Source organism: Aptenodytes patagonicus, chromosome 5, assembly GCF_965638725.1.
Source record: "Aptenodytes patagonicus chromosome 5, bAptPat1.pri.cur, whole genome shotgun sequence".
NCBI classification, from domain to species: Eukaryota; Metazoa; Chordata; class Aves; order Sphenisciformes; family Spheniscidae; genus Aptenodytes; species Aptenodytes patagonicus.
The window spans coordinates 50672255-50695294 of NC_134953.1; the positions used below are offsets into that span (position 1 = coordinate 50672255).

General features: G+C 55.6%; 1 protein-coding gene across 7 annotated transcripts in view; it reads left to right on the forward strand.

Annotated features, from left to right (window-relative positions):
* The window catches only part of CACNA1E (calcium voltage-gated channel subunit alpha1 E), a 139144-nt gene that overhangs the window by 49734 nt on the left and 66370 nt on the right, over positions 1 to 23040 (forward strand). For all 7 annotated transcript variants that reach the window (XM_076339697.1, XM_076339696.1, XM_076339702.1 and 4 more), the window contains 5 exons: positions 1690 to 1796; positions 2236 to 2375; positions 13133 to 13236; positions 14023 to 14175; positions 14486 to 14667. In XM_076339697.1, coding sequence (XP_076195812.1) covers positions 1690 to 1796; positions 2236 to 2375; positions 13133 to 13236; positions 14023 to 14175; positions 14486 to 14667 — 686 coding nt within the window. The remainder of the gene's footprint in view (positions 1 to 1689; positions 1797 to 2235; positions 2376 to 13132; positions 13237 to 14022; positions 14176 to 14485; positions 14668 to 23040) is intronic.

Sequence of the window (23040 nt, forward strand, 5' to 3'; positions counted from 1 at the left end):
TTGCTGTAGTCAGTGTCTTCGGCGGCCAAAAGGCAAGGTTGCAAAAGTGAAAATCGTCCCTTTTCCTGGGGGTGATGGCACGGGCATTTGGCACCTCCTGGCCTGAGCAGTGCGAACCTGAAGCTGCTGGGTCTGGAGAGGCCAGGTGTGGTGGGGAAGGGCTTAACCGGGGCGCTGCTCCCTGTGCCGGCTTGGTACAGCAGGAGCGTGGATGATTTCTTTATCAGCAAATCCATCCCAGGTGGGATCACATCCCTTTTCCACAGACATAAGCCTTGGGAAGGTGGCTGTTCCCTCCCAGGGGATATATAGCTGTGGGTTTTTGGCATGGAGGGAGCGGAGAAGGGGTGTGCTGCCTGCTGATGAGTCTCGCCTCATTTTGTTATTGAGGACAACAGGGCTTTTATTGCAAAGATGTGGTAAAGATGGATGGGAAGTCAGAAAGATGTGGCTGTCCTGTTGCTTGGAAGTGCTTTGTTTTCAGGGCTTGGCAGTGGACCAGGCAGGAGGAGGAAGCTCCACACCCCTGCCTCACTCCTGGCAGCCCCTGTGAATCAAAAGGCAGGAGGGAGCTGAGTTTGGGGTGCTTTCCTGGGTGTCAGCATGCCTTTTCCTCTGCCTCCCCACTCACTCAGGTCCTCAGATCCCAGCATCTGCTGCCACTTGTCCTGGCGCGGGGTTGCTCCCGGAGAAGGGTGTGTAAGCCCTAGACATGGCTGTAGGCTTTAGGATGCTCGTAAGGGTCCAACCAGATCCTGTTGATAAGGTGCCACTACCCCTTGGGGTCTTGCTGAAGTGTGGCCAAGCTGGGATGTCTCTGTGGGGAGTTTCAGCCCTGCCTGAACTGGAGCTCGGACCCAGGCATCATCAGTGTCTTGAGCTGCGAATGCTTAGCTGGTGCTCTGCAGCTCCCAGTGCTGCCTGGGCTCAACCTGCCACCCACAGGGTGCTTGGCAAGGGACCCACGGTTCCCAGGGCATGTCCACCTTACCAACACGGGGCACAGGGTGGGCTGGTCTGGGTCGGGTCCCCAGGACCTGCCAGGGATGCCCTGTCCTGCTCATGATGTGCAGATAGTCCCTCCCACAGGGATGCTTTAGGACCAGGGCTGCTGATAGCCCGTGACACCCCATCTCTTGCTGCTTCATGTTGGAAGGGAGAAGGCAAGCAGCACGGCCATGGTGTGCAGGGACATGCCAGCCCTGGCCATCAGCATGCCGTGCCAGGGAGAGCTTCCCTGACACAGCCAGGGACCACACCAAGCCCTTTTCCAGATGAAGCCCAACCTGGTCAGAGCCTAGTTGTCTACCTTCATACCTTTGTCTGTCTTCTGGGCTCCCACCACAAGCAGCATCTCTCTCCCAAGAGAGTTCAGAGCCCAGCAAAGGCCACTGGTTAAATGTCCCATTGCCTTGGGAAAGAGGTGATGATGCTCAGCAGGTGTCCAGTGAGGAAGGTCCTGGGGACTCTCAGTTCCTGTCACACTTCCCGTTTCCAAACACCACCAAGGTGGGCTTCACCCACCTGCCCAGGAGCAGCAGGAGCTGAAAGCTGGGCTGTGAGTGTGCATGTTCCTGCGGGGAAAGTGGTGGTGGCAGCTAACGAGCAGGTGAAACGAGGCATGGGCAGGGGTGGGCTGGCAGGTTGGGGATGTCATCCACCTCTTCTCTGCTCCTTAACTCCCCTCCACTCCCTTCGAGTACATGATCCTGGCGACCATCATTGCCAACTGCATTGTGCTGGCTCTCGAGCAGCACCTCCCTGAGGATGACAAGACACCCATGTCACGGAGATTAGTAAGTACCCCGTGTCCATACGTCTCCGCCCCGTGGGTGAGCAGGGGGACCAGCTGAGGGGAGCCACTCCATCCTACCAGCCAATTTCTGGTGGTTTCAGGGTGGTAGGGCAGGAGGTTTCCTCCAGGACCAGCCCCTCCAGTCTTCCTGGGGCTGCTGTCACATACTCCTCCTTCATGGAAAGGGTTCAGGAAGGTTTAAGCCCCTTAAAAAGTGGTGTAGAGAAGGGGGACTGGGCAACTTGAGTGGGTCGTAGCCCCCACTTTTTGTTTCCAAGGCTGATGCTGGCAGAGGAAGGGCTGGGAAAGCTCCCAAAGGGGAGGATGGGGCTGGGGAAGGTGGGATGGGATGTGAGTTGGGTCAATGTGGAATGGCTGGTGCTGTGTTTGCCCCGTCTCCATCTCCCCCTCTCACCGTGTCACTGGTTCCCCTCCGGCAGGAGAAGACGGAGCCCTACTTCATCGGGATTTTCTGCTTTGAGGCTGGGATTAAGATCGTGGCTCTGGGGTTTGTTTTCCACAAGGGCTCGTACCTGCGCAATGGCTGGAATGTCATGGACTTCATCGTGGTCCTCAGTGGGTGAGTCAGGTGGCGCGGGGCCATTGGTGGGTTTGGGCAGCTGGGCACGGGGGCTTGTCCTGGTGGAGACATGAGCTCCAGGATGCAGGGCAAGACCCTGGTTTGCTGTTGTCGGTGGTGTTTCTTCATCGCAACGAGGGAGGGGAGGATGGTTCCCTGCGCTGGAGGCTCCTGCATTGGCTTTGCTGTGGGCAGCTGACGGTGGGACAAGGTTTCCCATCGGGCAAGGAGGGCTGGTTCTGAGGGCATCGTGTCTAGCTTTCCTCAGCTGGTGGCCTGGTGTCTGTCATCCATCTGGGCATGGGGTGAGGTGGGGATGTGGTGGGAGTACGACCTGATGAGCAACTGGACATGGTTTGGGAGAGGTCTTGGTAAAAGCCTCCAAGGGGAGGGAGAGAATCTCTTCTCCTCTTGCCTTCCCAAGTGCTTTCCAGTCTTGGCCCGGTGCCGGGGGTTTGAGAACAAGGTCTGGGTGGGGCTGCATTCCCAGGTGATGCTTGTTCAGCATCCCAGCACGCAGTGGTGATGCTGGGGGTGGTAGTGCACAGAGCTTCGCGGGTGCTGGTTGTGTCACTGGTGGTGTCATCTGCCGGGGACATGGCCCAGATTTGAGTCCTGCTTGCGGTGTGATGGGCTGTGCTGGTGACATAGGAACAAACAGGGGCATTTGGGCTTGTGCTAGCCAACGGTGACAACTGACTTGAGCAGAAGCCTCCCAGGGTGACCTCCCAGCACCTCGCTGTGTTGGAGGGCAGGTGGGTGCTTGCAGCCATCCAAGGGCCCCAGGGAAGTGGTGCCTGGATCGTGGCTGTTGCTTTTTGCATGCCGATGGAAACACCACATTCAGAGGAGCTGGTTTGATGCATACAAACAGATGGTGTCTGTGGATCTCTGAGCACTTCATGAGCTTTGCTGGGTGCAGAGCAGCTGCAGGGCTGGCTGGGAAACTGAGGCATGGGAGCCAGGTGAGATAGTAGGGGTCTCTCCCGAGTTGCTTGCTGTACAGTCCTGTCTCTTGGCTTGCAGTCTTCTCCTGAGTGGTGGCACCGTGTGGGACATGATACCTGTTTAGGTGTTTGGAGGAGGAAGGCGACGCTGAGCCTCGTACTGCCAGGGATGTGGTGATGGGTGCTGCTTGTTTGTCGTGAAGAGGTGCAAGTTGGGACTGTGCTCAAGAGAAGGCTTGAAGAGAACATGGTCGGGAACATTTTGACTCCCTTGGTCCAAGGCGGACCTGGACGACCTCGCTGGGGAGTGGGACTGTCTCTGCCTGTGAAGGCAGGGTGTCTCTGTGTGCTGGTGGTGGCGTGATGCTTCTCAGTGGGCAGCGAATGGGCTGCCTGTGGGTGGTGCAGCCATCACACAGGATGCTGCTGGCTCTTCTGCATCTGCAAAGTGACTCTCAGGGGAGGGCTCTGTGGCCAGGCAGGCTCGCTGCTGCGGGGAGAGCGGCCGGGCACAGCTCCTGGGCTAGGCAAAGGTGGTCACATCCCTGGTCACATCTCTGGGGGCAGTGTGGGACACGTGTCACCTCTGGTAGCAACAAGAGGGGATGTCTCGGCCTCACTGTGCGGCTGTGGTGCTGGGCTGAGTGTGCAGAAAGTGGCTGGGTGGTTGGGAAACGCCCATCGGCCGTCTCCTGGCCTGGGCATCCTTTGGGGCCTGGGCCAAGGGGAAGCACTGGGCTGAGCCGGGGGGGGGTTGCCGTGGACCTCTCCCTGCCCTCCCCACAGCTCCGGGCGAGCTGACTGTAGCCGATCTGGTGCTGAGTCAGCGCTCGGCAATTACTCACTCACAAAAGCCTCGCCAGCTCCTTTCAGTGCCGCGCCACGCCAGGCCCCGTGCCAGGGAATCAATTGTCCATGAAGGGCTGTTAGTGCTGTGCCAGCTGCCCTGCCGGGAGGTGCCCAGGTCCCCCTGACACTGCTGGTTATGGGACGCAGCCCTCTGGGGTCTGCTTCACCACCATCAGCCCCCTTGTATCCTGAAGTTTGCTCCAGCAGGACGAAAGTCTCTCCAAGAAATGCCTGATTACCTGCCGGCTTTGCCCCAGTGGTGCCAGTGCCCGCTGGGATGGGCTCACTGGGCTTTCGGGGTGAATTCTGTTGTATGATGGGTGGAGGAGACAAGCTGCAGATTTTCATCCTGGACCGGTTTTGGGGAGGATCAGGTCACTGGGGGATCAGCTGGACCAGGTCATGGGCTCCTCTGTGCTGTTCAGCTCTTGCTTTTGCCGTGCGGTGCTGGCAAAGCTACTGTTCTTCAGTGCCGTGGTTACACCTCCCTTGCAAGAAACTCTTGCCTGTTTGATCTGCTGAATTATTGGCAAATTTCTTCAGTAAATAATCCTTGGCTGGCAAATGACTTGCAAACAGCTTGCGGGAGAGGGTTTGCACTTGGCGGTTCACTCTGCATTGGTTGCGTAAGGCGAGTGGTGGAGTCTGCACAGGGGATGTGTGTGGGCAACCGGCCGGTTCAGGGTCATCTTTGCAGACTAAAACTTTACACTTGATTAATATGTGAGTGTCTGGACAGAGACTATTGAGCTTGGGAGAATTAATAGTCGTTGGGATCTTGTCGCGACTTAGCAAGAGGCAGTGGCTGTGGTGGAGGGGATGTTGTGAGCATCAGAGGTGTAGGGTAGTGCTCGCCTCAGGATGTGCTGACCAGTTTGGGATGCTGATGCATCCCATGATGATGGACCAGAGATGATATCCACGTGAGCAGGACCCATCCTATCCCTGATGGACCCAGACAGACCCAGCATCACGCTTGCTGGCCCTTGTCCCTCCAAGGGTGACACAGGGTATTACTCTTCCTTTCTGGACTTATTTTTTGCCATATGTCCAATGGGAGAGGTGCTTAATGCAGGTGGTGATGCAGTGTTGGGGTTTCCATGAGCCATGGGATATCCTGGGCACACTCTCCCTGGTGTTAATTAGCCTAATGAGGGGCTGCTGCCGCGAATGGCCTCCTGGGACCCTGTGCAGGAATGGATGGCACTGTCTTGAGTTCAACTGGTGTTTTCTTCTTATGTCAATAAATCCAGATTTTTTCATCTCGGTGGAAATCAACGCCCACCTAAAACTCCCTGATGCTAAAGCTTCCACTGGGGAACTAATAGTCACATTTGTAAACCTGCTCTGTTTATAACCTGTGGTTTCCAAATCATCATCGCTGCCTGAAAAAAACAGCCTGTTCTCCCCCAGCTAAAAATATTTTTCTCTGAAAACGTGCATAAAATACTGGCAGAGCTGGGGAGGGGAACGTCTGTGTTTCCCCTGGGGCTTGGGGATGCTCGTCTTGCCCATGCGTGAACCAGACTTGGCTGGGTGCTGAAGCTGGACTCGTGACCTGCTCGATGCAGTGTGTCCTGGACCAAAAAGGGGAAAACTGCTCAGAAATGGTCAGAAGGGGCAGCGGGACCTTGGCGACCTCTTAATCTGTGGTTCCAAGAGGGACACATTGAAGGTCCTTCAGCCATCAGAAACTGGAGCATCAGCTCCCTGCTCCCCGGGTGCCGTTAGCGTAACAAATAGAGAATAGACCCTACACCAGCCCGCCTTGTCCTACACCTTATTTGAAGGAGCTCGTGGGAAAAGAAGGGTTAAACTCCCTCTGAAAATATCCAGGTGGGTGTGTGCTTCACACACTCCAATGCCTGAGCATCGTAGCACCACCACGGTGGCTTTTTTTATAGCAGTTGCAGCAGTAATACAATAACACCTTATGTGAAAGGTGAAGGGGTGGGGGAACACTTCTAACAACAGGAAAAAATCAAAATGGAAATCAAAAGGCCCTTGTTTGTGAAGTTGTGCTGCTCAGGAGCTGGGGAAGCAGCCGCTGAAAACCCAGGATAAATACATTGGGGTCACTAAAAGGAAGAGCTGGCATCAGGGTTTTTTGGAGGGTTTAATAACAGCTGCTACACCTGGATGCCTTTTGTGAAGCCCTTGGGCACCACAGTTTTCATTAAGGGATTTTGTGGAGTGGAGTGTGGCCAAGGGAAGGCAGGAATGAACGATTGCCGGCGGTGCCTGCTGTGCCCTTAGCAAACCCAGAGCCGACCGGAGGGGCACCAGCCCATGCCAGCGGAGGAAAGCCCAGCTCTCCAAGCCCTGACAGCTGGCCTGAAAACCAAAGTCCTCTCCCTGCAAAGGCAAGTGGCAGTTGTGAGCCCAGCCTCTCCCTTTGGCCTCCCGGTGAAATCCTGCGCACACCTATGCCCTGATTTTCAGCCGTGGCTGGGGTGAAGCAGGAGAGAGCAGTTCCTAGGAGGCTGCTTCCCTCTGTGCTGCCAGGTTGCAACGTGAGCATGGGGATAAGGAGGGCAGGTTGGCTTATTGCTCACTGTGGTGCTGCCTGGATTTTGGGATGACTGTCCTGGAAAATGCCCAGTGCCCTTTTTGCAGTTCCCCTGAGCTCCCCCATGGCAGAGGCGAGGATGCTTTGCCCTCTGGTATTTTAGTGCACCTTGTGCAACCCAAGTTCCGTGTGTCTTAGCTGGTCTTTTTGGTCTTGGAGATCCAGAGATGGGGGGTGGGGGGGGTGGGGGGGTGGTCCTTGAATGGGTGCTGGCTGAAGCTCTGTGTGGGAATATTCATATGTTGCATCTCCTTGTGGTTTGAGGTGTCAGCCCCAAAACATGCACAGCGCACCTGCAGGCAAGGAAGTTTGGGGGAGTGGATATGAGGCATGGAGCACAAGTGCAGCGTCCTAACAGGATTATTCTGCTGGAGCCTGTACACTGCAAGGACTCTACAGGAGCCTGCAGGGAGTGTTGTCCTGTAGGGTAAACCAGTAAAGAGAGAACCCAAGTCCAAAAGCAGAGCAATGCTTTGATCGTACCAGACAAGACTTTTTTCTTCTTCCCTTCTTTTTCTTGCACCCAGTCTCCAACCTGATGTCTGCCCCATCTCCCACCCCCTTCCCAGCTCTTTCCTTCCAGGACAATTAGTAAAGCATTTGGTCTTTCGTTTGGATGAATAATTAATTCCCTAGCTTTGTGAATGATTCATGTGCCATATGCCACGGCGACAGGACGTGCCTGACATCGACACCTCGTACAAAGGGCAGTGCCGTTTCCCTGGCCCGACGAGGGGACGGGGTGGGTGATGAGAGAAAAGGCTTTGCGCTGCTGGGGACGGGTGGTGGAGGGATGTGGGGTGACCCCTGGGCAGGCAGAACCCCACGGCTCTGGCTTTGGGGGAGACAGGCATCCTGCCTTCCCGCCGCGCAGGATCCAGCCCACGTGCAGCTCACGCGCTTCGCCCGATCCTTCCCGGCTTCTCTTCCCTGGCGGTTCGTTTCCCACAGCCCCTGCGCGGTGGAGTGAGTCAGTCCCTCCCACGTGGCTGCTGGTCCCTGGGGGCATTGCCTCCCCTCCCAGGCACCCCTCTGCCCCATGCAGTCCCCAGCGGCTCCTTCCACATCCCCAACACCCCTGCTCCGCATTGCTGGGTGCAGAGCTCCCGGGCTGAGGTGAAGCCCTCGTCCTCCCAGGGGGTAAAGCCTTGGGCCAAGCTGCAGAGTCCCTGTGCACCATTTCTTTGCACTGCCATGGACCTCGCTCTGGGAGAGGTGTTGCAGAGTAAAAGGCTGGCTTGAGGGAAGGGTAAAGGGGTTATTTTCCACCACATCCTCACGTGGGGAGGTGGTATCACCCAAGCTTGGGTGAATATCCCTGGGGTGTTGGACCTCTCCTTTGGCATGAGTTCAGCCAATTCCTGCCATGCTATGCGGTTGCGTGTGCTGTATTTGTCTTTGCAGGGCCAGCTCTCCAGCCTCCTGGCAATGACTTTAGGTTTCCACCAGGTCCCGTTTGTGCAAACACGGTTTCACCAGCATCTCCTCCCCCTGCCAAATCCTGCATCTGCTGACAGGCATCGCAGGGGCCAGAGGGAGGCACAAGGTGGGCTTGCAGAGGGGATGCTCCATTGTGTGCCAAATCCTGGGGGCTTCTCCAGGAAGAGGTGGCCTTGGGGGATCATTTTGTCCCCCAGATCGAAGGCTGGTGAAGGCAGATTTTGTGTTCATCCTCATCACACCTTGCAGGGAGTCGTTGGTGCCCATTTCAGGGCTTTCAAAGCTGCCAGGAAAGATGGGATCGGCAGCTTTGCAGCAGTGCAATCCACTTGTGTCATGGCCCTGAAACCTGGAAAGAGCAAGTGGAGATGATGGAGACTTTGAGGTTGCTCTGAACTGTGCCAAGGGCAGGACTTGGGCCTGGTGTTCCTGTCTCCTGGCATCCCCAAAGCAGGAGTACTGTGCTCTGCTGGGGCATCCTCGGGGTGGGCAACCCAATCCTGCTGGCCCTGCCTCGAGCAGGGTTTGGACCCAAGAGCCTAGAGTCCAGCCTGCTGCTCATGATGCTGTCTGCAGAGAGGGGAGGGATTGATTCACCAGCAGAAAAGGGCAAGAATGGGGTAAATTCATCAGGTAACTTACTTTCCCTGAGCCGTTTGACCAGTGTATTAATTATGAAGTAGTCTCCCTCATAGAGTCAGGTGGCAGTGCAGGCCTTCAGAGGCCTTTCCACTTAATTATAAATATTAATTTGCGTGTCAGCCAGCCAGCCAGCCAGCACCCTCCCTGCCCCAGATTTTGAGCTGAGATTAGTCTGTCTCAGACGATCCCTCCCTCCACCCAGCACACCCTGGAGCCGCCCTTTGCTGGGGCGGCTTGTCTGCATGTGCCTCTGCAGCGGTCCCTGATGGAAGTGGTCGAGGGATGCTCAGTTTGGGGTGGGGGGATGAATCGAGCGTCGATCTGATTATTTGGGGGTTCAGCCTTTGCTTGGGGTCCTCGGTGCAAAGTCCTTTGCGGCATGCCCCAAGCTGTGTGTGTCATGACCAAGGGCTGAGGCTTCAGGGCTGCTGGTGCTGCTCCTGATGGGATGATGGAGACGGGAGTGGGTGCGATGTGCAGCCCCTGGCACGGGCAGCGGAGGCATGGTGGGTGCTGTAGTGTGTGATAGTGCCTGAATTTGGTGCTGGCTCTGTGCTAGTAAAAAGGCTTTGTGTGGGCAGGGTCACTGAGCATTGCTCGTGGTTTATTCTGCTAAGTCCCAAAGAGCAGAGAGTAATTTTTTAAATGTGATTATTCTTTTTTTTTTTTTTTTTTTTTCCCCTTCCCCCTCCTGGGAAGAGAAATCCATAGGTGCGGGTCTTCAGCTGGAGGCGAGGGCGTGCGCTTTGCTCAGCTGCTGTGAGCTGGAGCAGTGCCCGAGGGCTAAGTATCACTCTGCCGGCAGCCAGCCCCAAAGCCTGCAGGTGCAGCGGGCCCAGCGGGAGCTCGCCCTTCGCTCCGCAGCCTGTAAATAAATAAAATAAAATAATCATCCTGGCTGCAAACACAAAGCATTGGATTTTTTTTTTTTTTCCCCGCTGAAAACATGTTTTTGTCTGCTGGTGATTGCTCACTATTCAATTATACTTTGGGGATTAGCATATATTTCCCATCCTGCCTCCTCTCTCATTTGCATTCTTCCAATAGCTCCTCTCTGCTCTTTTCTCCACCTGAAGTCTCTTCCCCCTTTCCTCTGAAGAAGTAAAACTAACCCCTTTGCCTGGGTGACCTATAAAAACGCCTTCATTTTTTTTTCTTCTTTTTTTCTCCAGTACATATGATGAAAAGCATGAGATCATTGTGATTTTTATAGCCCAATCTGGCAGCTTTTTCAAATAACTTGGATGGTGAGATGTAATTTTAGTTTGGGTCCTTGCCTAAAAATAAAGAATAATTATTAGCACATCAGACGTGGATATTGTAAGTGTTTGAAAAGGGTTTAAATTGTTCTACAGATACCGGAGCAGCCACCCTGTGTCAGCACAAAGGTCTGTCACAACCTGAGTCCCATCTCTGCACCGTGCATCTCGAGGAGCTATAAGAAATGTGTGTCAATAAATAAATTGGAAATGGGTTGTGCTGGGTGATACGGGTGGCCCTCTGGAGAAAAAAGAAAAAAAAAAAAAAGGCATGCTTAGAAGGTTAATAAGCAATTAACAGGTGAGATGCTGAAGTCCGGAGCAGGAAGGTGTGTTTTGCATGTTGTATTTATTATTAGCGGTAATGTGGTGGTGGTGTCTGTGTGTACTAGTGAAGCCTGGCTATCTGGGAGAGGTGATGTCTGTTACTTAGAGCCACTGAAGGGCTTGGGAAAAGCAGGCAGAAGCCAGGCTCGTGTGCCTAGAAGCTTGCTTAGCTTTTTCCAGCCACCTCAATTGGTCTAAAAATGGCCCAGGGCTGCTCAGACCCTGCTCGGAGGCTCTGGGGTGTCTCAGTGCTCTGGGATGGATGGGTTTGCCAGGAGCAGCTCCAGCAGCACGTGCTCCTAGTGCATCCACCCTCGCCAGGAGACGCTGGCTGTGCCTGCAAAAAGATGCGCAGGCACCTATTTCGTAGCAGTGGGTCATCTTTCTGTTGTCAGTCGGGAGACACGTCTGCACTGCAACCGCCTCACTCTGGTGATCTGTCCAAACCCACTTCCGAAAGAGCTCGTGATGTCCCTTGTCCCCCAGTGAGGACAAGGAGCATGTCACCTTGCCACAGAGGAGTCCCATTCTTAGCAGCTAATTTAGAGCACTGGGAAGTAGTGCCCTGAAATCGCCTGAACCTTGCCTGAAGGCTCAGTGCGACGGCTCCTGAGCCCTTCAAACAAATCTGGGTTAGCAGAGGACTTTGCAGCCAGGGCGCTCTGCTCCCCTCTGCCGTGCCAGTCCAGGGGTGCCTCAGGTGATGGACCTGCCCCAGGGAGATGATGTGCGGTGGGGCTGGGAGCCGTGATGGCTCCACCTCCATCGCTCCATGCGGCTGTGCAGGACCACGGCTCGTGCTGCTCCATGGTGGTAGGAGAGAGCTGTCGATCCCACTCTGCTGCCAGGAGCGTTCCAGCTGGGCTTACATCAGCGAGCCCTCGGGAGAAGGGCTGGAGCCCATGTCCAGCCCAGGAGCATCCCTGGCCTTCTGGAGATGCTCAGCCTCAGCTGGAGTTGGCGCAGGGGCTGCAAATACCTTTTCCCCGTCCCTTTGGGAGACTGGTTGGACACCAGGTGTTGGGATGTGAGGAGCAAAAGCTGAAGGAGGGTCTCGGGGTCTCCAGCGTGGCGTTGGGCACAGCATGTCCTCTACACCGGTGTTTTGGGGAGTACTGGGTTACTCTGCTCTCGCTGGCAGGTTGCATGAAAGAGATGAAAGCACCCGTGCTCTTCTCTCTCCCACGTGCTGCCGAGTGGCCGTGCTTTATCATATTTATTGATTTTGATCTTACAACCAGTTTAACAACGCAGCTCTCCCTAGCCTCTGGGTGCTTCTGACTTAATTAAGTCCCTTTTCTGCTCTCCCATCAGCCCCGTGGGTAGCGGGGGCTGGTCACTGGCTGGGGCATGGGGGAAAGGGAAAGTGCCATCAAGGGTAAAAGGTCCTCATATATATCGGGGGTAAGCAGCCTGATACACGGGGAGTTGTGGGCGATGCTGGGGTGATGCATCCCGGCTGCTGCTGGGATGGGTTTTGCAGCTGACCCCTTGTGCCTGGAAAGGGAGGAAGAGGAGGCTAGGAAAAGGAGTTGAAACAACCTGGTTTACTGATGTGAGAGCATTTCTGCTGTCAGGGTATCCTAGGAAACCCAGCTGCCTTTCTGGAGGGGCAGGTTGGTACCTGCCATACCTCGGGGAGAGGGGGAGAGAAAGAATGCTAATTGCTCAGCTCACCAGAGAGCTGCTCTGGCCTGTAATTAGATGAATTAGTGGAACAATGACCCAATTTCCCTCGGTTTTTGGATTACTGCAAACAGCCCCGAGGTTGCTGCCTCCCTCTGTCCTGCTCTCCTCCCCATCCCCTCCTCTCCCATCCCCTGCTCCTCCACTGCAGCCCTCCCTCCTCCTCCTCCTCATCCAGTGCCTCAGGGACCAAGCCCGGATGGGAGAGGAGGCCACGAGCTCTGGCACCGCCATCTGTGCTCCCACGGCTCTGCCAGCATCCCTGAGCCGCAGCATCCCCGTCCCGCCAGCAGGTACAGGGGCCCCAAGTATTTCCACTGCTGGACTCAGTGTGTACCTACTCCCTTCTGCCCCAATTTGTTTTCCAGAGATGGGCTTGAAAAAATCTTTGTGTTTTAAAAGAAAACCTCTGGAGTCCTTCCTGTGCCTGCCGGTTGCCTTCCAAGGTCATCAAACTTTCATTACTATAGATTTTTGAATGCATGTGAGGTTCTCTGCTCCTTCTCGGCAGTCCCAGAGGTGGGACTTTAAGGAAGCTCCATGTGTGGAAAAAGCCGGAGCAGCTGATGGATGGTGGTGCTGCCAGGGGAGCATGGGTGACCATCAGGGGAGCAACCCCCATCTCTGGGGCACCATCTCTGGTCCATGTGCCACCTGCCTGGAAGAGAGTTTAAACCCATTCAGCTGTGATGAGCACTACATCTGCAGCGTTGACTGCATGGCATGGGTGATGACCAGCACTGCGGTGTGGGGCTGTCCCCAGCCATCCTGGCACACAGGGGGCATCAATGGGGGGCTGCCAGCGCTGGCTGGCCCCTGGGTGGCTTTGACTGGCCAGAGTGGCTCATGAGCTTTGGTGCCAGTATCAAACAGGGCTCGCTGGCATGTGGGCTTTGGGAGGTTTTGAATCTCTGTATCTGCCCAGGGACATGGAGCTCCTCACGGGTCCCCCCGGCCTGGAGTGAGAACATGGCTCTTAGCACCAGGGTGGCCGAGGGCTCTGCCTGGGGTAACTCTGCTCTGTCTGTCTGCCCACAGCATCCTTGCCACAGCTGGGACGCACTTCAACACCCACGTGGACCTGCGGACGCTGCGGGCTGTGCGCGTGCTCAGACCTCTGAAGCTTGTCTCGGGCATTCCCAGTAAGTTGGATGCTCCTAGTCCTCCTCCCGGGGTGTCTGCATCCGTCCCTGATGTCCTTCAGAGTGAGAGGGGTCCTCGTGCCACCTCAGAGACGTAGGGTGAAATCAGGGAAGAGGGGGACAAACCTCCCCATGCAGTGGGAACTCTAGGATGGCAGCATTTGTTGTCCCCGGGTGGCATTTCCCCTCACCCAGCCTGCTCTGTGTTGGCACAGGCTGGGCTCGGCGGCTGCCGGGGCCCGCCAGCAGCTCCGCTTCCCTGGCCAGAAGGCGGTGGGTGGATCCTTTTAGGACTGAGGTTTATTCAGGGGAAATTTTGGGGTTTTTGCAAGATTTCATCTTCTGGCACGGGGATAAATAAAGAAACTAGGCTGCTGCTGGCTCCGGTCCTCCTGTCCTTCCTGCCCTGGGCACCGGCTGGGCGGTGTGCTGGATCCGTGCCCTGGGGGCAGTGAGGGGGACAGAGCTGCATGGGTCATGTCCCACCAAGTCCGGATGGGACAAGGACAGGCAGGACACCAGAGGGGGGACCAGATCCAGAAACCAGCCCTCCTGGAACCTTGCTCTGCAGCCTGGCCCTCCCTGCTCCCCCTGGGATGGTGCTTTCCTCCATGGTCCTCAGCTGCCCAAAGAGATCCTCCAGGCTGTGCTGGCCTCTTGCATCTGTCTGATGACTGTCCATCCTCTCTGCTCACTGTTCTCCTCTTGCCAGTGGTGGGATGGACGTGCCCCAGGCAGGGGGTTTGCATCACTGTGCTGAGCTGTGCTCTTTCTTTCTCCTCCCAGGCCTGCAGATTGTGCTGAAATCCATCATGAAGGCCATGGTGCCTCTCCTCCAGATTGGCTTGCTGCTCTTTTTCGCTATCCTCATGTTTGCCATCATCGGCCTGGAGTTTTACAGTGGGAAGCTGCACCGAGCCTGCTACACAAACAATTCAGGTGGGGAGAAGGGCTCTGCACCTGCGCCACATCCCACGGGTGGAAAACAGCCAGGGCAAGTGCATGTTGGTATTGTGGGAAGCCCAGGGCTGAGAAGATTCTGCATTTTGCTTTGGGCACACCAGGCATCACCCAGTTGCATTCAGGATGTCTCAATTTCTTACGGGAGCAGTTTGCGTGCAGCCAGGGCTAGTCCCAGCAGGGTCCCCTGCTCTGCCCCAAGCCCGTCTGCGTTCAGGCTCTTCCCCTTGCCTGTCCCCTGCCTCTCTCTTATCTCTGCCTCCTTTGGCTCTCTGCTGTGTGCTTGCAGGTGAACTAGAGGAGCTGGACCCCCCCCATCCGTGCGGGGTGCAGGGTTGCCCCCCAGGCTACGAGTGCCGGGAGTGGATTGGTCCCAACGACGGGATCACGCAGTTCGACAACATCCTCTTTGCTGTGTTGACCGTCTTCCAGTGCATCACCATGGAAGGGTGGACCACAGTCCTGTACAATGTGAGTAGCACTGCTCTGGGGTCTCTTTGGGCAGCTGGAGATGGGGATGGGGAGCCACAGACCGGATTTCTGTGTCCTGGGAACCTGTGAGATGCTGAGTTTCCTTCATGATGGAGATGGGGTCAGTCCATCCCATTTGGGCAGGAGATGGGGAATAAAGAGGCGTGTGTTACATGTCTCTGGGCAAAGGGAGCTCTAAGGGCTTTGGCCCCCATCTCTGGGCTGGTTGTGCAACCCATTGCAGAGAGCAAAACCTTGTGGGCATGGGCTGCAGCAAGCAGCCAGGCTGTCCCTGGGGAGCAGGGAGGCATCCTTCCTTCCCTCCTCCTCCTCCTGTGCTCCCCAGGGCAGCGCTGTAAGAGTGGACGTGGTTTCTGGGCACTGTGCATCCGCTCTCCCTGTGGACCAGGTGGTGGATGTGCCTGCATCCCCGTGGCAGCCTTGGGAAGCCCCGGAGGTGGTCTCAGACCCCCTCCCTGGGGCAGGGGCAGCGTTTCAGTGTCCGACAGGGAGGTGAGACCTTTGGTATTCGTGCTGCAAACGTCTGTCGGTGCTGATGAAGCTGTGCTGGGTTCCTGTGGTTTGCAGATGCTTGAAGTTGCTGATGCCCAAGCTCTTGGGGTACACAGGGAGCGAACTGGGGGCAAAGCTGGAAGCAGGAAAAAAGAGCTACAGGCAATCACAAAGTGCGATGTTGTTGTGGGTGATTGGCCATATACGTACATTTTAGTTTATGGGTGAGAAGCAACCGTGCCAGTTCTGTTCCCAGCCTAATTTCAGCATCAATTTTGGCATCGTTGCACCGGGAATGTTTTTATACCCTGGTTCCTATAAAGCCTGGAGATTTGCAGAGTGGTATTGCTCTGCGGGATGCAAATTGGATGGCTTGTGATGGGGAAACATGCTTCAATAGTTACTTCGTCATGAGCAGAAAGGCTGGATTTTAACCCCAGGCAAAGGCACCATGCTGCCAGCGTTGGGGTCCCCCTCCTGCTCAGTCCCTCCCAGGGTCCTTCTGGGGGTGCAGGATGGAGTGCGTGGGCAGACGGATCATGAAACCCAGGCTGGGGTAGAAAGGGGAGAGTTCGTGGCAAGGGCTTGACCTTGCCACGAGGATTTGGTTTTCTTCTTCCTAAAGGAGATGGCGGTGTCTGGATCTTGCTGCTTTGACGGGGGAATTAGGCAGGATTGAACCACCTGGGAGTTCAGACCGAAAAAAGACCATTTCTTGGCTGCTTCTGGCGTATCAATGAGATTAGAGACTTGACTGCAGCACCTATTGCCCAGGCATAATTGAGTATAGCAGGAAAGGTGAATTTTCATGCCTGGCGGTGTGGTTCCCCTGCCTTTATCGCGGCTGTGCAGCTGCTGCCTGCTCACACTGCTGTGCTGCAGCCCGTGCGTGCCCAGCACTGCCCATGCCTGGCACCAGCGACCTGCCCTGCACCTTGTTTCTTGCATTAATGACCGTCTCTCTGCAAAAGCCAGGGGCTGCTTCCATCGGCGCTCCTCATGTGCCCTCGTCCCTGTCCTTCAGCGCCTGCAGCAATTAGAAGCAGCGCTCCCCATGCTAGAGCCCCAGTTGCGGTGTGCAAGGAGCTGGTGAGCTACATGGATGGGCAATTTATGGTCTGATCGACCTCATGGGTTTGTACCGGCAGTTCCCGAGAAAGTCTGGTCTCCTGCCATTTAGGGTGTCCTTACTGGGAAGGCTGGAGCTGATCCATTTGATATCTGGGATTTGCTGATCCACCATCTGGATCTTACTGGGGGGTAAGGGTGGGAGATGCTGCTGGGAGCACTGATAACCATGCTTCGCAGGACCTACCCGCGGGATCCCCTGTTTACCACCATAGCTGCTAAATCGGGGGCTCTCTGGGTCACTTGGGGAGCCACAGCCCTTGTATCCGAATGCTTTTCCCAGCACCAGTCGCAATGCTGGGCAGACATGCTCTGTCACGGTGTCCCTGATGGCTGGGACCATAAGGTGCCTCCCTTTCCTGCTCCTCTGCAAAGAACCAGCTATTACTTATCTATAATGGAAAGGATTAGGGACCTTCCTTGGCTTTTAATTGAATGAGGATTTGGGCCTTAGTATAGTAAAATGCTGCTGATTCACTTTGGGAGGCGGCGAGGGACAGACACTGTTCCCAGCACTCTCGGGCTGCGTCTCCCACCCTCCCCAGGGACAAGGGCTGTCTCACAGGGTGCCTCTAGGTTATGGGTGCTCAGTCCTTTCGCTGCTTGGAGGCAGCAAAATGGGCTTTTGCCTTTTTTTAAATAGAAAAATGAGGCATACATATCAGGGATGAGGTCTCCAGGGGATGCTGGAGGAGGGCTGGGCGGGGTGGAAAGCCACTGGGATGCTCTGCCGTCACCTTCATCACTCGGAGGAGCAAACCAGAGCAGGCTCCCACTGCTAACCAGCGTGGACCTTGCCCGGACCTTGCCCAGCACATGCCCCAGGTTTGGGGGGATCGGTGGGGGACTCTGCTTTCCCATCAGAGTAAAGCGATGGGAGGCTGTGTCCTTGCAGGTTAAAGCTGCGGAGGAGAGGGGGATCGCAGGAAAACCACTTTAGCAATCTCTCAAAGAAATTGCTTACTATAGTATTCCCCTGTGTAACTGTATCGTGATTTTAAGATCCATTTTTCCACAATTTTACCAGGTCTAGAAGAGTGGCTCCTGGAATTTGTAGATAGCATCACGAAAAGCTAATCGGCCCCATGGTACTTTCCACATGTATTATTTCACGGATGTGCTTGCCTTTTGCCTTGTTTTCATCAGCCTTGCCTGCGTCAAATGCTGTCTTGCTAGGTAGAAATCACAGTATGGGTTAAAAAAAAAAGAAAAAGCCTCAAATTGCAGGGTGTTATGGCTTTTCCAGCTCCCGTCCTGGGAGCCTGAAGGACTTCTTTAATTTCTTTTAGAGGGGAGTTTCAGCTTTGTGGTTCTTCTGGCTGTCTCTGTGGTCCAAAACAGAGGCTAAAGAGTATTTTGCTTTTCTTCTTATACTGGAGCAGATGCCCCTTCTCGGGGCTGGCTCGAGGCCAATCCTGACTTCTGTAGGGACCAGAGGGAAAAATAATGCTGGCAAAGAGGCTCGCTGTCCTACTTCTCCGCCTCTGCCGGCGTGCCGGCATGGGGCAGGGGCCGCGTTGCAGTTCTGTCATTAAACAGCAATGCTGGGGTCCGGGAGGGGTTGGCTGTGTGGTGAGGGGCTGCCGGTGCGTGCCACGGGGCTCGCCAGGCATGGCACAGGCGCTCGGTGGTGCTGGTGGCTTCAGATGCTCAGCCTGGCTCCCCCGGTCCCGGAGAGCAAACAGGAGAGGAGTCTGAAATCGTTATTTCCTTTGAAACGCCAACTCGAGAGACTGTATTTATTCACTGAGATTGTTTATTTGCTTTCCCATTTGGAAGTGCTCAGCTGCTGTGCTTGCAGGTAGCGAGGAGGAGCCTGGCTTTCTGGGAGCTGCCACTCTCCTCTTCCCCCACGCTGCCAGGAGCTGAGATGGGAAGAAAAACACCCGTGGCAAGCATGTGCTGGGGCTGTGGGCTGGCCTGGTGGGCTCTGCAGGGAGAGGGGTCAGCCCTGCCTGTCCCAGCTGGGTCCCTTGCCCGGAGCACTGCTCTGTGCTCTCTGGAGCCGGTAACACCAGCCACGTGGCACGGGAACCGCAGCCCCCAGTTGGGCATTAGTGTTAGGTTAGTGTAGGACAAACAACAACACAAGTGCATGGAGAAAGCTGCTCTTTATAGCTGTGGGAGCAATGCGAACCTAGACAGATGCAGGCAGAGGAGCCAGGGCTGCCTGCTCATCCTGCTGGCATTGCTCACAGGGTCAGAGGCTGCCGTGAGGTGCAAGTGGTTGCAGTTGCGAGCGGTTGCTGAGGTTGCATGCGGTTGCAAGGGGTCACGGGTACAAGCATGGGCACGTGTCCGACCGTGGCCCTGGGCACCCTCTGCTTGCACCGGGAGAGGCTCCGAGTGCTTCACAGGTACAGCACAGCCGGTGCAGAGAACCAGAGCCTGCTGCGTGGGGAAAGCCTGTTTCTCTGCATGGATCTGGCCATCAGGTTGAACTCCTGATTCTAATGTTGTGGCTCCAGTAAATTACCGAGAGTCGGGGCAACCACCAGACAGGCAGGAATGCCTGCACGGCAGTGATAACCAAGCTGCAGCTGGACCATGCAAAGAGCTGACTTGAGTTTGCACAGGGCCACGGCTATTAGCAGTGATGGGTAAAAACATTTGCCTCCTAAGCACACACATTAAAGCAGCACTGGAAGAGCATCCATACTGCTAATTAAAAATGCATGGCAAGGTCTAACGGGAGCAAGCTGGCCACAGTTTCTTGCTATAAATCCAAAAGGCCTCTCGTGGCACAAGGGATTGGGACTGTAGGGAAGCAGGAGGGCAAAAAGGTACAGGGAGCCTTAGGAGATGCCAGGGCTGAGTGCGGAGAGCCTTCTGGGTGATTTTGCAGCAGGAGGAGAGCGTTTGCTGGGGGAAAGAGAATCAAGTCCTTGGCAGCTTCCAAAATACCTACCAAAACGCAGTGGTTGTGGGCAGATCCGTGTGCCATAGCCTCGGAGGAGATGGGGTGTGCAGGTCTTATAGCCTCATGCAAAGCTGAACAGCCGCCTGCAAGCAGCCAGGTGGTTGCAAACGCGCTCGTTAGGTGCGAAGCGCAAGCCATGCATGCAGAGCCTGGCAGCACAGACTCTCAAGAGCGGCTGTAAAACGCGAGCTGCTGCAAGGAAAGGGGTTTGCAGTGAGCGTGACTCAACTGCCACGTGCTTCCAGCACGCCTGACGTGCTGCGGCCAGGAGGGTGCAAGGGGAGCCCACCCTGCAGGAACGCTGAAGACCAGTACCACCCTGGTGTTTGGGATCTCCTCTAAATGTGGGGTGCAAAAGGGCTGAGATGAATCTCACCACGTGCACAGGTCGGGGTTTCATGCTGCTGAGTGCAGGGCTGGATTTTGAAAAGTTGGCTTGGGCTGGTTTTGACTGTGAAGCACCAAACCTGAGATCTTCTGCTGGAGCCTGGTTTTCAAATGTGGTGAAACATTCATCCTTTTTGAAACAGGGACTGTTCAGGCAGCCCTGATTTGGGGTGCTGGGAAAGGGAGGTGTCTTAAATCACTGGCCATGCTGGAGCACACAGATCAGAGATGAGTGCAAGGCTCGGCTGTCCTGCTCCCTGCCAGGTCCCCGGTTGCACTAGTCGAGTGGCCTTGGAGGGGCTCAGAGGAGGAATCTGTTTCAAAGCAGTCATTTTTCCGTGTGTGTGTGTGTGTGTGTGTACAAAATTGCTCGTCACTTGTTGGCATAAATTCCCGGGGTGTCACGGTCGTCCCTTGAGATGCTCAGCACTCAGCTGCTCTCCCCAAAGCACCTGTGTGAACAGTGTGAGTGGGACCTGAGCATCGTGCAGGTCTGTGTGTTTCTCCTCCCTTTCGGAGAGCAAGGGCAGTGCCTGTCTTTATGTGGGACAGCCAGGGGCCAGTGAAATTAATGACTTGACCAGAGAGGAGTTTGCTCCTGTTGGGGTTTGCTTGGACTTGGAGCTGAGCTCAGAAACCTCCCTGAGCCCTGGTGCTTCCAGGAGCTGCTGCAGCTCCTTTGGACATCAGTGCCTGTCCCCTGGGGTCCCTGCTCCCAAGGCAAGGGCTACAGTGGTGCCAGCCACGTGCCAGGGGTCATAGGGACTCTGCAGCGAGGGCTGGTGGTGCAAAGATCCCCCCAAAACAGCACCTGCCCTGACACCACGGAGGTGGGCAGAGCACTGGAGGAGCTCAGTACAGCAGTGGTCCTGCAGCTGGGGGCTGAGCCTGCCCTGTTGCTCCTTCGGGCACTGTGGAGGGTGAAGCTGGGAGTGTGATGGGTAACGGTGGCTCCCAGCAAGGAGTGGCACTGGCTAGAGATGATCTCTGGGGAGAGGAGGAGGAGGAGGGAGAGAGGTTGGAGAGCGGAGGAGATGGGAGGGATGGCGAAAGAGGGAAACCACTTGGTTTTTCAGGCTCTGTGCCCTCGGACATCACCAGGCTCTCGAGCTGGAACACTTGCAAAGGGAAAAGGAGTCCCTTCTTGTGTGTTTTAAATTAAAACGCAACACAAAAAAATATCCTGTCAGGGAGGTATGAAAATTTAATCAACACCCAGTGCTCTTAGCAGTTCGGTAGCAAGCACAGATCTTAATGCCTCTGCAGCTATTCCTGGCGGCTCCCGACTGTGCGGGTGAAGCAGGGTGTGCTGTGTGCTGAGGGGGGACGGGGGCTGCCGAAAAGTCCACAGCATTTGTGGCACTGCAAGACGGAGCCCCTTCCTACTTCTTCCTCCGAAATGTTAAATGCTGAGTGTTTTAAATGCAATTAAGTTTGCGAGGACTTCAGAGAGGAGACTTCAAATTCCACCCCGAAGTTTTAAAACCTTCCGAACTTAACGAGATGATCTGTTCTTCCCCAAATGACTCCTGTTGGTGCCCGAGCCGGCAGCTCGTGTGCTGCCAGCCGTGGGTGCTGGAGCCCATCCCCGACGGGCACGTGTGCAGCAGACAGCCTGCTTTATCCTCTTCTCTCCCTTTGGAAGAAACGGCTCTTTTTCCGCACTCAGCAAAGCCAGACCTTCACCAGCTTGCCAAATGTTCCTGCCTTTTTTTTTTCCCCTTTTCCCTCTGTGTGTGCGCTGAAATGACACAGCAAGAAACAAACTGTGTCTGCTGGATCCCCAGCTTTGCAGGCATGTTCTGTCAAAAGCTCCCTGCCCACAGCCTCCTCCCTGCCCGCGCAGGAAAGTCTCGCTCCTAGACCGTCTGCCGGCAGGAGTGGGGGAGCTGAGGGGCTGGCGGAGGCACCAATGCTCCGGCACCAATGCTCTGGCACTGCCCAAGAACTCCAGGCTCAAGGAGAGGAGGTAGCAGGGGGTCTCGGTGCTGCCTGGCCCCCGCTGCTCATCTTCGTTAAGCCCAGGGTCTCTAATTTCGTTAGCAGATTTGGGGCTGAAAATTGTGCCAGTGGGGCTTTGCAAAGCTGTTTGCACGCCCCTGTGCTGGCGCCCTGTGCTGCTGTGCATCAGGGCTGGACCGGGAGTATTGGGGTGAGTTGGGGTCCTTGAGCAAGGTCGCATGTGGGTCTGTTGCCCCAGAGCATTGCAGCCAGGGATGTTCCTGCATTTAGGAAATGTATTGCAGGACCTGAGCTGCCTCTCTGGGCTTGCAGCATGCTCAAAACAAAGTAGGGATCCAGCCTGGCAATCACGAAGCCCCATTGAAAAAAAAACCCCAAAGCTGATCCCATGAATATCATGCCCCACTGCAGCGTGCAGGCTCCAGGTCCAGCAGGAGAGGCAGCAGCGCTGGCATGTGTCCGAGCCCGACGCTGAGGATCTGTGCTGGGAATGCCAGTGCTGCCTTAGCCAAGTGCTGGGTTTGATGAAGGCTGCAGAGCTTTGCAAGTACTCCATAAAAGTTCATCCTGCCGCCAGGGCAGCTAAGCGGGCGCTGTCGTCTGGGGCTGGGGAAGATGCAGGAGGGGTCCAGGCAGGGGGAAGGTGGGGGTTTGGGAGCAGAGGTGGGGGCAGCTCGGGGTTCACAGCAAGGGATGGCTGCGGGGAGAGGAGGAGGCACACGTGGGGTCAGGGTCTGCGGATCGATGCTGGGGCATCTGGGTGTGATTTCTGGGTGGATCAGAGAAGAACAGAGCAATAATTGGTCTCCGTGCCCATACCAGATGTTTTGAAAGCACTTGATTTTTAGTAACGCTTCTAGCAATGCATTTTTTGCATTCCATTTAGAAAACAGAAAAATGAAATATTCTGGGTTTTTTCCTGTTTCTCCACTCCTTCCCCTTCCCTGCACACGCACAGACACAAGCATGCCCACACGCTGTGGGCTTTGATGAGCTTTCTGGGCCCCTCTGCAGGGACTCCTGCCTGCCCCTGGCACCCCAGAGCACCCTGGGGCCAGCGAAAGGCAGCGCTACAGGCAGGGCATCAGGCAGGAGGTGCCCACCCTGCCTGGAGACCCCGGCGTGCGGCCGTGGCAGGATGCGTCCCGCCGCAGGCCGCACCCGGCCCTGCAAAGGAAATGTACCAATTTCCTCATTAACCTGATTTGGAAAAACAAAGCATTTTCATTCAGATCTTGTCCAGCGCTGGGGTCGCTGATGGATACCAGGCAAAGCTGGCGGGGAGTGAAGCATGGCCCTGCATGCAGGAGATCAAATTACCGCTATTAAAGGGAAGAAAGAGATCTGTTACTGCGCTGGGGAGAGCGGCAGCAGGTGTCAAGGACTTGAGGGAACTGGTTAGGCCAGGGATTCTGCTGTAAGGTTTGTTTTTGGGTTTTTTTTCCCCCTTTTTTGCTGGTGCG